The 14,168-nt window shown below is 50.3% G+C and overlaps 4 protein-coding genes across 5 annotated transcripts in view; 1 reads left to right on the forward strand and 3 right to left on the reverse strand.

Annotated features, from left to right (window-relative positions):
* Window positions 1-14,168, forward strand: part of UBAP2 (ubiquitin associated protein 2) — a 124,643-nt gene that overhangs the window by 101,481 nt on the left and 8,994 nt on the right. The gene's annotated exons all lie outside the window — the stretch shown is intronic.
* On the reverse strand, window positions 1,445-2,707 carry LOC310923233 (interferon-like). The gene has a single exon (XM_083884419.1). The coding sequence runs from the start codon at window positions 2,478-2,480 to the stop codon at window positions 1,908-1,910; it is 573 nt and encodes a 190-aa protein (XP_083740545.1). The 5' UTR covers window positions 2,481-2,707; the 3' UTR covers window positions 1,445-1,907.
* Window positions 5,480-6,279, reverse strand: LOC310922328 (interferon-like; the record flags this gene model as incomplete). Its single annotated transcript, XM_083882799.1, has 1 exon — window positions 5,480-6,279. The coding sequence occupies one exon, from the start codon at window positions 6,277-6,279 to the stop codon at window positions 5,707-5,709; it is 573 nt and encodes a 190-aa protein (XP_083738925.1). The 3' UTR covers window positions 5,480-5,706.
* On the reverse strand, window positions 11,711-12,418 carry LOC310923119 (interferon-like; the record flags this gene model as incomplete). The annotated part of the gene is made up of 1 exon (XM_083884252.1): window positions 11,711-12,418. One exon carries the CDS (start codon window positions 12,416-12,418, stop codon window positions 11,711-11,713), a length of 708 nt encoding a protein of 235 aa, XP_083740378.1.

The raw sequence follows: 14,168 nt of genomic DNA on the forward strand, positions 1-14,168 counted from the left end.
GAGAAGATTTCTTTGGAGAAGAGTGGGAAAAAGCCTGTTTGTTTAAGAAGCAGAGTATTCACAAGCATAAAGATGAATGATATAAAACCATAAAACCCCTCGGTGTTCCGAAGAGGCGGGAAGAGTTCAGAAAGTCCTTGTTGTGGCGTGAGGCTTAGCTGGCTCAGTATCTTGTGGGTCCTCCTTGCACTGGAAAATGCCATGTCCCAGGCTCCGGTGGGCCACAGATGCGAGCTCCTGGTGTTTTTTCTGGGCTTTCGGTCCCGAGCAGGGTGGTCCGTTGCAAGAAGAAGAGAAAGACGCAGTCTGGGGAACTTCTGTGTCTCAGCTAGCTGAAAGCTAACGAGAAGCAAAGGAGGGCTCTCTCCCGCTTGTCCGTCCGTGCCGCAGACAAGCGCAGTCAGTGTGAAGGATGCGGAGGAGTGAATGCGGTTTCCGAAAACAAACTGCGCGCTTCTTTCCCCCCTCACCCCCCGCCCCGCCTTCGCTCTCGGAATCAGTTTTAGAGTTGGTATTGACTTAATATCCAGTACAAGCAGAACAAACGGTTGGGGAGACAAGCATCATAAAGTCACCCTAGGGCAGAAAGTTTAAGACTTTTGTGGAAGACGGGCTGTTGAGACGAGCAGGTGGTTGTAGCCTTGTGTGTCAGTGAGCTCCAGCCACACTGCCAAAGTCGTGAGAGGCAAGTGCTGGGAGCCTTGCAATGAGGAATGAAGAGCCCAAGGGTACTGGAGGGATAGGATGAGGTTTGAGACCATGTAAGAAACGTGAATATGTGGAAGTCCATAGGACCTGATGAGATTCATCTGCGAGTCCTGAGGCAACTCTGACGTGGAGTTGCTGGGCCAACATGGATCATTTTTGAGATACGGTGTCTGTCAAGTGAAGGGTCCATATGACTTGAAGAAGGTCCATATGACCCCTGTTTTTACAAAGGGAGAAGCAGAAGAGTGTGGGAACTACAGAGGAGACAATCTGCCCTTCCTTCCTGCCAGGTAGGAAGATGAGGCTACTTCTCCTTGTAAGAGACGCTCTGCTAAGGCCCGCGGAAAGCAAAGAGATTGGTAACACGGCTTTCCAAAGAGGAAAATTGCCTTTTGCAACTGCCAGTTGGCAGTTTTGGGGAGAGTCTATGGTTAGGGCTACACAGCACTGGTACGTAAGGGCAGAGTAAGTGACCTTGTGTGCCTGGGCTTGTGCGGAGTGTTTGACAGTGTCCCGCACGACATTCTTGTGTGTAAGTCGCAGGGCCAAGGATTGGATGGATGGATGGATGGATGGATGGATGGATGGATGGATGGATGGATGGATGGATGGAGCAGGGTGTGGGTAAAGCAGATGGGCTGCAGCGGTGCTTTCCAGCCTTTGCGTGGTTTTGTTTTCTGCGCTTTTGGGGTGTTGGCCAGATGCCGGCCGTGTTTTTCGGTAGGGGTTACTGCAGGATCCCGCATGGTCGGTTGGCAAATGAGAAGGGTGGACAGGGGCTGTTTGGAGCAGAGGTTGGGGTAAGCGTTGTGTGCAGGTGGCTTTCCCCCGGCCCAAAGACTGGTTGCCGTGCTAGTGAGATGAGAGGCGGTGGCAAGCGTTTTGTCATTGGTCTTTATTTCCTGTGGCATAAATAAATGAACGCGTAGAAAAATAAATACACGAATAAATAGATGAATAAATAGAAAAATAAATAAATAAATAAATAAGTCTATAAATAAGGAGAGTAATCCTTTGTCCATATGCATAGCATCTGTATCGATGGAGGCGGAGTGGTTGAAGGCTGCGGGTGCCATGCAGTTGTTACAGCCACGTCCGTTGTCGGAGGCTGGGGGAAGGTGAGGTTCGAGGTGGGTTTGCGGCGTAGGTGTGGGAGCGTGGTGGGGCCGTGGGTGTGGGTTGTCGTGGGTGAGTTTGTGCTAGCGGCGCATGGTGCGTGTGAGGTTGTGGAGGTGCTGCAAAGAGGCGTGAGCTTCGAGGCGGACGTGGTCCCAGGCGCAGGCGCTGTGGTTGTGGGCGCGGAGGAAGAGGTGGATGTCGTTGAAGTACTTGTTGATGGTGAGCAGCGGGTTGCGCGGTCCTTTGAAGAGCGTGGCGTCGTCGGGGAGGCATTGCTCGAGGTGGTGGATGTGGTGCTGGAGTTTGTTGAGGAGGTCGTTGCGAGCCTGGGTGGGCCAGTGCTGGCGGGTGCTGTTGGTGCTGAGGGTGTGGAAGAGGCGCTGAAGGATGCGTAGGGCGGCGGCGGCGGCTTGGCGCGGGTGGAGGTTGTTGGGGAGGAGGGTGTCGGGGAAGAAGGGCGGCTCTTGGAGGTGGCAGGGCTGTGTGTGGCTGGGAGCCATGTCCTGGAGGAGGCGGAGTGCGTCGCCGGGGAAGGTGTCGTCGTGTGTCCAGAGCTGTTGGCAGGCGAGGGTGGTGGCGAGAGCGGTGAGGAAGAGCAGGAGGGCCGGGGCGGCGTGCGGCAGGCGCGGCTGTGGGGCTGTGGGCGCAGCCATGGTGGGTCTGTGGGTGCTGTCGGGTGGTGCTGGGCAGGAGCCTGCTGAGGCCCGGTGGTGCTGCCGGTGGTGGTGGTGGTGGTGGTGGCTGTGCTCGGGGTGCTGCCGTGCGTGCGGCTTTGTACGGCGGCAGCTTTCCCTTTGTCGCTTTCTGATTGCTGGGAGTTTCCGCCCGTGGTTTCCATTGTGGGCTGGTGGCCGTGGTGGTCTCGGGGCAGCGTTTAGTTGGGGTGTCGGTGGTTGGGGATTGCGGTGGCAGTGGTGTGCCGGGGGAGAGTGGCAGTGGTGGGTGAACGGGGTTGCGAAAGCGTTGGGTCAGAGGCTGGGGAGGGGTGTTGGGTGTTCCCTTTCACCTGCAGGGCTAGCAGCTGCACTGTGCTGTGCAGCTGAAGTCTCCTTTGTGCCCAAGCTTCGTTTCTTCCCGCAACGTCCGGGTGGTAGCTGTGGTCACTTTTCCTTTTCAGTTTGTGGCTTGCCTGTATTTTCATCTTAGCCACTGTTTTCCTTTTGTGGTTGCAAGGGGGATGCGCAGTGATGTCAGTGGGCCAGGGCTGGGGTTCCCCATTCTGCAGCGAAGGCCCCGGGGCAGTGGCAGTGGCAGTGCACGAAGGAATGTCTGTGGGTGTGAGCCTTGGCGGGCTGAGCGTGCTCTTGCATGCGGGCGCTCCAGCCACTGTATTTGCAAGTGAGGAGGGGTGAGCAGGAAGGCAGGCAGGCAATAAAGGCTTAGTGAAGGAGGAGTAGGAGAAAGGGAAGAGCCTTGCAGTTACTGTCGTGCTTGGTCTGTGTCTGTGGTCCGACGGCCGTAGCCCTGGAGCAAGGGTGTGGTTCTGAGTCGTGTGCCACAGTGGATGAGGCGGCCAGAGAGCGAGACTGTCCCCCATGGAAGAAAGGGTGTTGTGTTTTGGGATTGCCAGAGCCCTGCCCTGTAACAGCGTGTCCTGTTCAGGGCTCTTTAGTCCCTGGGAGGTGTGGAGCTTTTGGAGGGGTGGCTCTGAGAGTCGGAAGGGGACCAGAAGCACATCACTTGTGAGGAAGGCTGATGAGGCTGGGCTTCTTCAGCTGCAGTAGGGAAGACCTGCCGGTAGTTTCAGATGGCGTTAGTTTAAAGCACAAAATCCGGGCAGCGGTGAAGAGGAGTTAGCGGTGTTTTCAGATTTGCATGGGTGTGATATCGCTGGCCTCTCGGGGCCAAAAGCGGGATTGTTCCTATGAGCGGATCAATGGATTTGTAAGGGTCCTGGTTCAGGGCAGATGCGGGAGGAGACTTCCCAAATGGGTGCCTCTAGAAGGCAGATTCAAGCGTCCCCTCTGCCAGCTGGTTTGGGAGAAGATTTCTTTGGAGAAGAGTGGGAAAAAGCCTGTTTGTTTAAGAAGCAGAGTATTCACAAGCATAAAGATGAATGATATAAAACCATAAAACCCCTCGGTGTTCCGAAGAGGCGGGAAGAGTTCAGAAAGTCCTTGTTGTGGCGTGAGGCTTAGCTGGCTCAGTATCTTGTGGGTCCTCCTTGCACTGGAAAATGCCATGTCCCAGGCTCCGGTGGGCCACAGATGCGAGCTCCTGGTGTTTTTTCTGGGCTTTCGGTCCCGAGCAGGGTGGTCCGTTGCAAGAAGAAGAGAAAGACGCAGTCTGGGGAACTTCTGTGTCTCAGCTAGCTGAAAGCTAACGAGAAGCAAAGGAGGGCTCTCTCCCGCTTGTCCGTCCGTGCCGCAGACAAGCGCAGTCAGTGTGAAGGATGCGGAGGAGTGAATGCGGTTTCCGAAAACAAACTGCGCGCTTCTTTCCCCCCTCACCCCCCGCCCCGCCTTCGCTCTCGGAATCAGTTTTAGAGTTGGTATTGACTTAATATCCAGTACAAGCAGAACAAACGGTTGGGGAGACAAGCATCATAAAGTCACCCTAGGGCAGAAAGTTTAAGACTTTTGTGGAAGACGGGCTGTTGAGACGAGCAGGTGGTTGTAGCCTTGTGTGTCAGTGAGCTCCAGCCACACTGCCAAAGTCGTGAGAGGCAAGTGCTGGGAGCCTTGCAATGAGGAATGAAGAGCCCAAGGGTACTGGAGGGATAGGATGAGGTTTGAGACCATGTAAGAAACGTGAATATGTGGAAGTCCATAGGACCTGATGAGATTCATCTGCGAGTCCTGAGGCAACTCTGACGTGGAGTTGCTGGGCCAACATGGATCATTTTTGAGATACGGTGTCTGTCAAGTGAAGGGTCCATATGACTTGAAGAAGGTCCATATGACCCCTGTTTTTACAAAGGGAGAAGCAGAAGAGTGTGGGAACTACAGAGGAGGCAATCTGCTCTTCCTTCCTGCCAGGTAGGAAGATGAGGCTACTTCTCCTTGTAAGAGACGCTCTGCTAAGGCCCGCGGAAAGCAAAGAGATTGGTAACACGGCTTTCCAAAGAGGAAAATTGCCTTTTGCAACTGCCAGTTGGCAGTTTTGGGGAGAGTCTATGGTTAGGGCTACACAGCACTGGTACGTAAGGGCAGAGTAAGTGACCTTGTGTGCCTGGGCTTGTGCGGAGTGTTTGACAGTGTCCCGCACGACATTCTTGTGTGTAAGTCGCAGGGCCAAGGAGTGGATGGATGGATGGATGGATGGATGGATGGATGGATGGATGGATGGATGGAGCAGGGTGTGGGTAAAGCAGATGGGCTGCAGCGGTGCTTTCCAGCCTTTGCGTGGTTTTGTTTTCTGCGCTTTTGGGGTGTTGGCCAGATGCCGGCCGTGTTTTTCGGTAGGGGTTACTGCAGGATCCTGCATGGTCGGTTGGCAAATGAGAAGGGTGGACAGGGGCTGTTTGGAGCAGAGGTTGGGGTAAGCGTTGTGTAGAGGTGGCTTTCCCCCGGCCCAAAGACTGGTTGCCGTGCTAGTGAGATGAGAGGCGGTGGCAAGTGTTTTGTCATTGGTCTTTATTTCCTGTGGCATAAATAAATGAACGTGTAGAAAAATAAATACACGAATAAATAGATGAATAAATAGAAAAATAAATAAATAAATAAATAAGTCTATAAATAAGGAGAGTAATCCCTTGTCCATATGCATAGCATCTGTATCGATGGAGGCGGAGTGGTTGAAGGCTGCGGGTGCCATGCAGTTGTTACAGCCACGTCCGTTGTCGGAGGCTGGGGGAAGGTGAGGTTCGAGGTGGGTTTGCGGCGTAGGTGTGGGAGCGTGGTGGGGCCGTGGGTGTGGGTTGTCGTGGGTGAGTTTGTGCTAGCGGCGCATGGTGCGTGTGAGGTTGTGGAGGTGCTGCAAAGAGGCGTGAGCTTCGAGGCGGACGTGGTCCCAGGCGCAGGCGCTGTGGTTGTGGGCGCGGAGGAAGAGGTGGATGTCGTTGAAGTACTTGTTGATGGTGAGCAGCGGGTTGCGCGGTCCTTTGAAGAGCGTGGCGTCGTCGGGGAGGCATTGCTCGAGGTGGTGGATGTGGTGCTGGAGTTTGTTGAGGAGGTCGTTGCGAGCCTGGGTGGGCCAGTGCTGGCGGGTGCTGTTGGTGCTGAGGGTGTGGAAGAGGCGCTGAAGGATGCGTAGGGCGGCGGCGGCGGCTTGGCGCGGGTGGAGGTTGTTGGGGAGGAGGGTGTCGGGGAAGAAGGGCGGCTCTTGGAGGTGGCAGGGCTGTGTGTGGCTGGGAGCCATGTCCTGGAGGAGGCGGAGTGCGTCGCCGGGGAAGGTGTCGTCGTGTGTCCAGAGCTGTTGGCAGGCGAGGGTGGTGGCGAGAGCGGTGAGGAAGAGCAGGAGGGCCGGGGCGGCGTGCGGCAGGCGCGGCTGTGGGGCTGTGGGCGCAGCCATGGTGGGTCTGTGGGTGCTGTCGGGTGGTGCTGGGCAGGAGCCTGCTGAGGCCCGGTGGTGCTGCCGGTGGTGGTGGTGGTGGTGGTGGTGGTGGTGGCTGTGCTCGGGGTGCTGCCGTGCGTGCGGCTTTGTACGGCGGCAGCTTTCCCTTTGTCGCTTTCTGATTGCTGGGAGTTTCCGCCCGTGGTTTCCATTGTGGGCTGGTGGCCGTGGTGGTCTCGGGGCAGTGGTTGCTGGCCTGTCTGGCTGGGGATGTTGTTGATTGTTTTCTTGTCTGTTGTAGTGGCTTTGGGGATGTGTTTCTGTTGATTATGGATGGTTGAAACTCTAAAATAGTGTACTTCATTCTCTTGTTATGATGTTGTGGTTTAGTTGTGGTTTTCCTTTCTGTGTGGGGGCATCTGTCTTTCCTCTTGTGTTTTGTGGAATTTCCATTCTTGCCCTTTAGCAGGGCACTCGCCTTGAGTTCTTGTCTAGTTTCTTGGACTTTACACTTTTTCCTGAACATGTATGTGATTGTCGTATGGGGAATTAACCGTTTTCTGTTTCAAACAGTGATGAGATAAAATCTCACTGTGCTTCTCTAAAGTTGTGTATTTTTGAGGATTGTTGACATAGTGTTTCATGACTGAGAGTATCAGTGTTGGGGATGTGTCAACTAATTTCCTTGTGTAGTATCAGGGTCCGCAAATATATGCAGGGAACCTGATGGTTCGTTTTAAGGATCTTAGAGCACAAAAGACACAGCATAGGATAACTCAGTTTGCTCAATGAAATAATGCACCTTTATTTAGTGCCAACAAATGCTATAGTGGGGAGAGAAAACAAATAACAGTAAGAAAGAGGAGGAGGAGGAGAGGGCATTATAGCTACCAATGTGGAGGGATGGTCCTCGAGTCCTAGAGATGCCTATAGACCTGATCTTCTCTAGTGGGGTGATCACAAAAGTTAGCGGGGGTCTCCAGAGTTTTTATAAGTTCGTCAAGCCAGGAACCAAAGCGAGGGGCACAGAGCCAAAGCGGGAACCACCTGTGTTGAGATTGGATGCTCAGGAACAAGCTGCAAACCGTACCTCTGGTACAGACAGACCAGTTTGGACAGGCAGCCTTGTCTCAGTCCATTGTGACCAGCCCATTGTTCTTGCACTCTGTTCTCATGGAGATGCATACCAGTTCTCCAAGGCTTGGCAAACGTTCCACTCAGCCAGACCAGGGGCTCCCTTCCGAGTCTGGGGTCCCAGTCCCCAATCATCAGAGACAGTCATGAGGCATATCACATCCTTGGACAGACTCTGACATGTAGAAAAAAAGGAAGTTGTGGTATACAGGTATTTTAGTAATAAGTAACTGGTAAGTTACTGAGAAGGTCCTGGGCTGATAGAGTTGTTTTAGCTTATAATGCTTTAGAGTCAATCATTTTATTTTCTGTTAAAATTCCAGTTTCACACCTTAACTACAGGGGTTTCCAGCACATACCTTCTGCTAGTGAGCTTTGAAAGTCCTCCCTAGAGTGGGCAAACACATCTAGGTCATTTCTTGAGGTTTGAAAAGAAGTCATTTGGTTAATTGCATTGTTTTCTAGCTGACTTTTAAAGGATTGTTGTAATAGAGCACTCTACAAGTAGTTACAACTATTTATAGCATGTCATAAATAATTCTGATCAAATTTCTTGATAGTTTTCATAAATAATTTTTTTTTTTCTGTATAAATATATTTCCTGTATAAATGTATAAAAAGATAGGCCCGTAATCTTACAGGATAAAGTTGTATAAAGGCTCAGTCACAGCTATATAATTCTTTAGAGATTAACCGTTTACCAAATCTGGGACTAGAATTTAATTAAGCCGCACCCAGACTTCTCTGAGAAGGAGTTTAGAAAGCAAGGAGGTCCTTTCTGAACCTCAGCTAAAAGCCTTCCCTGATAAATGGGGTCCAAAACTTCCATGCTGCTTAGGACACTTCCCAAGTCTTTCTGTAATTCTCCATTAGATTTTTGGGAGTTCTTTTTAACTATGGTATGCTTGGTATTTTTGTTTTCACATTAATAAATTGTTTCTTTTTAGCATTTGAAAGAGTTGTGAAATGGCTTATTTCTCAGGAACCTCAGGAGCTCTTACATTGAGGAGGTTGCTCTGGGTGTAAGCACCTGAGCACTCAATGTTTGTTGATGAAGCTTCTGGAATCTCTTGCTTCCCTTTTGCAATTTGACTTTCATTGTGTTGGGGTTTAAGAAGTGTTCTCTAACCTGTTACTTTTGAACAATAAAGGATTTAAAAAAAATACTTATATTTGTCTGTTTTGCCTTGGATATCCCAAGTGCAGTGTGATGCTGAGAGGAGATGGTATCAGAAGAGCCTGCTCATGACCTTGTCCAGTGATGTTTTAGATATTCTCCAGGGATGGATATCACTCAGCCTCTCTAATCCCTGTTCTGGTGTTGTATCACCAGAATACAAAAAATAATACCAATGCATTTATTCTTTGATGTTTAAATTCCCTGTATTCCAGTTTGTGTCATTACTACCACTCCTGTTTTTGTCTGAGAGTGGTTTAGTTCCTTCAGCCACCTCAGAAAAGACAGAACCAATGAGGTCCTCATTCCTGACATCACAGGGTACTTCTGGATAGACGCAGCAGGAGGACAGTGATACAATGTATAAGTTTCATCTTGAGGAGTCCTGCTGTGTACCTGAATATATAAGAGAGGTGGTGGAAAAGCTCACCAAGCCACTCCCCATCATTTACCAGCAGTCCTGGCTAACCAAAAAGGTGCCAGGCAATTGGAGGGTGGCCGATGTAATGCTTATCTGCAGAAAGAGTCAGAAGTAGAATCCAGGGAGCTACAGGCCTGTCAGCCTGATCTTGGTGCTGAGGAAGCTCATGGAGATCTTCTTGAGTGCCCATCACATGGCACGTACAGGAGATCCAGGGGATCAGGCCCAGCCAGCATGGGTTTGTAAAAGGCATAACTGCCCAACCCCATCTCCTTCTCTAACATGGTGAGCCTCTTTGTGAATGAAGGAAAGTCTGGGGATGTTGACTCCTGGTCTTTAAAAATGTCTTTGATACTGTATCACATAGAATTCTCCTGGAGACACCAGCTGTTTGTGGCTTCAGTGCTCTGTTTTCCAATTTAAAAACTGGCTGATGGCCTGGCCAAGAGGGTGCTGATGAATGGAGTTACTTGCAGCAGGCAGGTGGTCACTAGTGGTGTTCCCCAGGGTTCAGTTCTGGGGCCAGCCCTTTTTAATGTCCTTACTGATGAGGGAACAGAGAGCACCCTCAGCCAGTTTGAGAACAGTGCCAGATTGGGTGGGAACATTGATCTGCTGGAGGGCAGGAAGGCTCTGCAGAGGGGTCAGGACAGGCTGGATCCAGGGGCTGAGGCCAGTTGTGTGAGGTTCAGCAAGGCCAAGTGCTGGGTCCTGTCCCTGTGCCACAACAACCCCTGCAGCTCCAGGCTGGGACAGAGTGGCTGGAAAGTGCCACCAGGTTTGTGGCAGCAATGGTGTGGCCAGCAGGACCAGGGCAGTGCCCATCCGCCTGTGGTGGGGGCACTGGTGGGGCCTCACCCAGAGTCTTGGGTTGAGTTCTGGGCTCCTGATGACGAGGACATCGAGGTGCTAGAGCATGTCCAGAGAAAGAAACAGAGCTGGGGAAGGGTCGGGTCGAGTGAGTCATATGAGGAGCAGCTGAGGTTACTGGAGTTTAGTGTGGAGAAAAGAAGGCTTGGGGGAACCTTATTGCTCCCTTCAATGATCTAGAAGGAGGGTATAACCATGTGGGGATTGGCCTTTTCTCCCAGCAGCTAGCAAGAGGAAAGGAAAATGCCCTTAAGTTGTGCCAGGAGAGGTTCAGGTTGGATATTAGGGAAAATTTCTTCACTGAAGGAGTGGTCAACCATTGGAACAGGCTTCCTAGGAAAGTGGTGGAGTCACCTGGAAGTGTCCTGGAAGTGTTCAAAAACTGAGTAGATGCGGCACTTCATTATATGGCTTAGTGGTATTTTGTCCAAGGCTGGACTTGATCTTGGAGGTCTTTTCCAACCTTAATGATTCTGCCATTCCGTGTTTAGTCCTCTTGTTTTCTCACTCAGCTAAACAGGAGGTAATCATTTTTGTTTGCACGGCGCAGTGTCCTTGCAGTGATGCAGTAGTGGAGGTTGAGTACAAGAAACAACCTCTTTGTCCCATGCAGGAGGAGGCCAGAGCACTGACCTAGGGAGATACTTTTGGGTTGGTGGTTGGAGGGTGAAGGAGCAACTGGGGCTGTTGATGTGTGGGCAGTTTCCTTCATGGGGAATGCTGCACTCGTTGGGTTGGACTCTGCTGGGTGGTGGTGTTTGGGTGATGGATCTCTTTGCTTGCTGATGGTGTGTTGCGGTGGAGAAGGACAAGGACAATGTACTCTCTGTACTGCAGCAAGTCCCCATAGCCACTGGGGTGTAAGCACAGGCAAGAGTACCCTGGACTGGTTGTGGTGGCTGTAGCAGAGCAGTGAGCAGTTCTGAACATCTCCTGGAGGTTTTGTCTTTTTGGTGTTTCTTGGGTGGAGTTGGTAGCACTGGGCTTCTGTTCCTTGTCCAAATCTCTACAGACCCTGATGGGTCCCCTCCTTGATGCTTTTGAGGTGCACCTTGTTTATACCACATTATTTCTTCCAAAGCAGTGCTGTGGCATTGCAGAATGGTTGAGTGTGGTTGAATGATGGTTTGGCTTTCACGTCTTGGCGTTACTGGAGGGTTTGAAAGAGAGAATGTGGTGATGGAAGAGGAGGAAGTGTGCAGGACAGGCATCATGCCATCTGGGGCAAATGGGTGCCCCAATGGTCTGGCAGCTGTAAGAGTTGCCTGGGAGTTGCAGGACCACTATTCCCTGAGAATAGTCTGCTGTCTATAGCCTTTGACCCAAGCAAGGGGCATTGGCAAGATGGGCTGCAGGAGGGAGACTCATCCCTGCCTGCCTGTGCAGACTGTCTTTGCCATGTCAGGTATAAGTGTGAAGCACACTGACCACAGCTTTGCTTTTCATTCTTTTTTGGTTTTATTTCTAACAAAAGAATAAATAAATAAATACATAAATAAATAGCCAGCTAAATAAATAAATAAATAAGATCATTAATTAATTATATACGTCAGTAAACAGAGTTGTGTGATAAACCGTGATTGACATAAGAGTCTCAAAGTAGTTCCCCAGTGTCCATGATCCCCTTCCTGTTCATCAGGTGAGGCTGCAGTCTGGATGAACAGGATCATTCCACTGGTAATAAGTACCATCCATATCCCCAGTGCCAGCTGTGCATTGTCCCAGCTGTCCATGAGTGTGTAGCACAGAAATTTCCTCTTCCTTCCTCTCCAGTGGCTGCGGTTTGGGTGTGTGAGCTGCACCACTGACTGACCGCGGTGTCACCATGGTCATAGCCCTTTTCCCCATCAGCTCATCATTCTGGACAGAAGAGGTGTGACTGGTACTGAGCGGTCCCAGCCTGGGCTGGTGCTGTCACCACTCAACCTATGGCCACTGGTGCTGGCTGGGGATGAGTGTTTGCTATCCATGGGTTTAGTTGAGTCCAGAGCAGCTTGGTGCCTCATTCGCCGTATGAGTCTGTCCACATGTTGGAAGCAGTCAAGAGCTTCGAGGCGGACGTGGTCCCAGGCGCAGGCGCTGTGGTTGTGGGCGCGGAGGAAGAGGTGGATGTCGTTGAAGTACTTGTTGATGGTGAGCAGCGGGTTGCGCGGTCCTTTGAAGAGCGTGGCGTCGTCGGGGAGGCATTGCTCGAGGTGGTGGATGTGGTGCTGGAGTTTGTTGAGGAGGTCGTTGCGAGCCTGGGTGGGCCAGTGCTGGCTGCTGCTGCTTCTGCTGAGGGTGTGGAAGAGACGCTGAAGGATGCGTAGGGCGGCAGCGGCGGCTTGGCGCGGGTGGAGGTTGTTGGGGAGGAGGGTGTCGGGGAAGAAGGGCGGCTCTTGGAGGTGGCAGGGCTGTGTGTGGCTGGGAGCCATGTCCTGGAGGAGGCGGAGTGCATCCCCAGTATCATAGGTCCTCAGGTGGCATGGGAGGCCAGTGGCAAGAGCCACAGTGAGGAGCAGCAGTGCCAGGGTGCTGTGCCACAGGCGAGGCTGTGCATGTCCAGGTACAGCCATTGCAGAGCTTTGGGTGCTGTGCAGGAGCCTGGTCTGGCTCAGTAGTGGTGGTTGCTTTGCTTGGGGTGCTGCCGGGCGTGCTGTTTTATGTGCCTATGCCCAGGCTTTCCTTTCATCACCATCTTGTAGAGAATTTCCCTTTTCTGTTTTCACTTTTGTTTTCTCATTTGCTTCTTCTGAGGGCTTTGGTGTTTGTCACTGACCAGGAGGGGATGCTGCTATGAGAACAGGAGCTGACACTTTCTCAGGGCTGCTGCCAGGGGGAAGCCTGGCTGCTGTGCTATTACAGGAGATGAAAGTGTGGCAAAAGTTTTCCGGGTGGCTGTGCTGGGGATGTGTTTAAGGACTGTGTTTTCGTCTGTTTTTTGTGTTTCCTTTTTTGGTGTTTTATTTTAAAATTTCTCTATTTACTGGCATATATGTTTTTCTTATTTCACACTCTAATATTATTTGTATATAATGGGGGTTTTGCATGTTAATTAGTGTTTTCTAATATTTTTTATTGACAAATACTGTTAGTCTCTCAGTCTTTTGAAATTCTGTTTATAAGTATATATTTTAATACTTATTTTTTCTGTGGCACCTGCAGCTTTGCTCTAGTGCAAGAGTTCTTCCTCTCTCTGAAAAATCTTGCAGTATACTTTTGGAACTATCTCTCATACCCCTGTATCCAGAGTTAATTACCCTTGATGTGTTGTAGTTAGAAATAAATGTGCAGATGTCACAGAGGATTCTTCATTAACTATTCATGCAGTGTTTGTCCTTTCTAGATTTTGGGAATTTTTCAAATTGTGTTGTGAAGTTTTTGTGAAAATGTGACCGTGTTAGATGTTACATGGTCTAGGAGAAGGAGCAAGTGGGATTATTTCTATTTCACGTGCCAATCCACTTACATGTGAAAAGTGAAAGTGGGCAAAGTTCCAAGCGAGAGTTGTCACTGCTTCCTGTGTAACTTCCAGCAAGAGATCCCTGTGGTTGCTGATAAAGCAAGAATGGGATTTTCTCCTGAGATTTTTTTTTTAATTCAACTCAAGTAATGTGCATATTGTTGCTATAAAGTCTCACTGTGGATTTTTTTGTCGTTTGGGTTCTTTTGGTGTATGTTACATTGGGATATGCTGTCTTCTCTGTTCATCTGTTGTAAAGATCTTACAAATGTGTCAGCTGGTGTGTGGTACCCAGTGAACTGCTGGGCGGAACTTAAATCTGTTACATCTTATCACTTACCCTTTTTTCATCCATTTCTGCCTCACTTTTTAAAGCCTATTTCTGGTATTTCACTTTTGGCTTTAGGCAGCTTCTCCTTTTGTAGGTCAGGAGATATCTGTGACGTTTGCAGAGCAGAGTGTCTTCCCTGATATTTTCCTTTGGACAGGCATAAACTGCAGACATCTGCCTTGTACTTGTATTTTCTAATGAGATTTCAGTTTGAATGTGTGTAGGTACAAGTAGGATACAGATACTCAGTTCTGATGTGGTTTTCCCCTGCCTGAGGTGCAGTGGGAATACTTGCAACCCTTACACCCTCCTCTCATGTGGATTTGATTATATTTTGTCCAGTTTGTGTAGGGGGCATGTGTTAGTGGGTCAGTTCATACTCACTGAATAGTGTTCACATCTCTTCTCTACATCTTCTTTTTGTGGCGTTTGCATCAGAAGGCTGTGAGAGTACTGCTTTTGAATAACCTCTAAGACATCTAAGGTGAATTTAGTTGTGTTTTGCCAAGTGATTCATACTGGAATTCCTAAG

This window comes from Zosterops lateralis, assembly GCF_965231275.1.
Source record: "Zosterops lateralis genome assembly, chromosome: Z".
NCBI lineage: Eukaryota > Metazoa > Chordata > Aves > Passeriformes > Zosteropidae > Zosterops > Zosterops lateralis.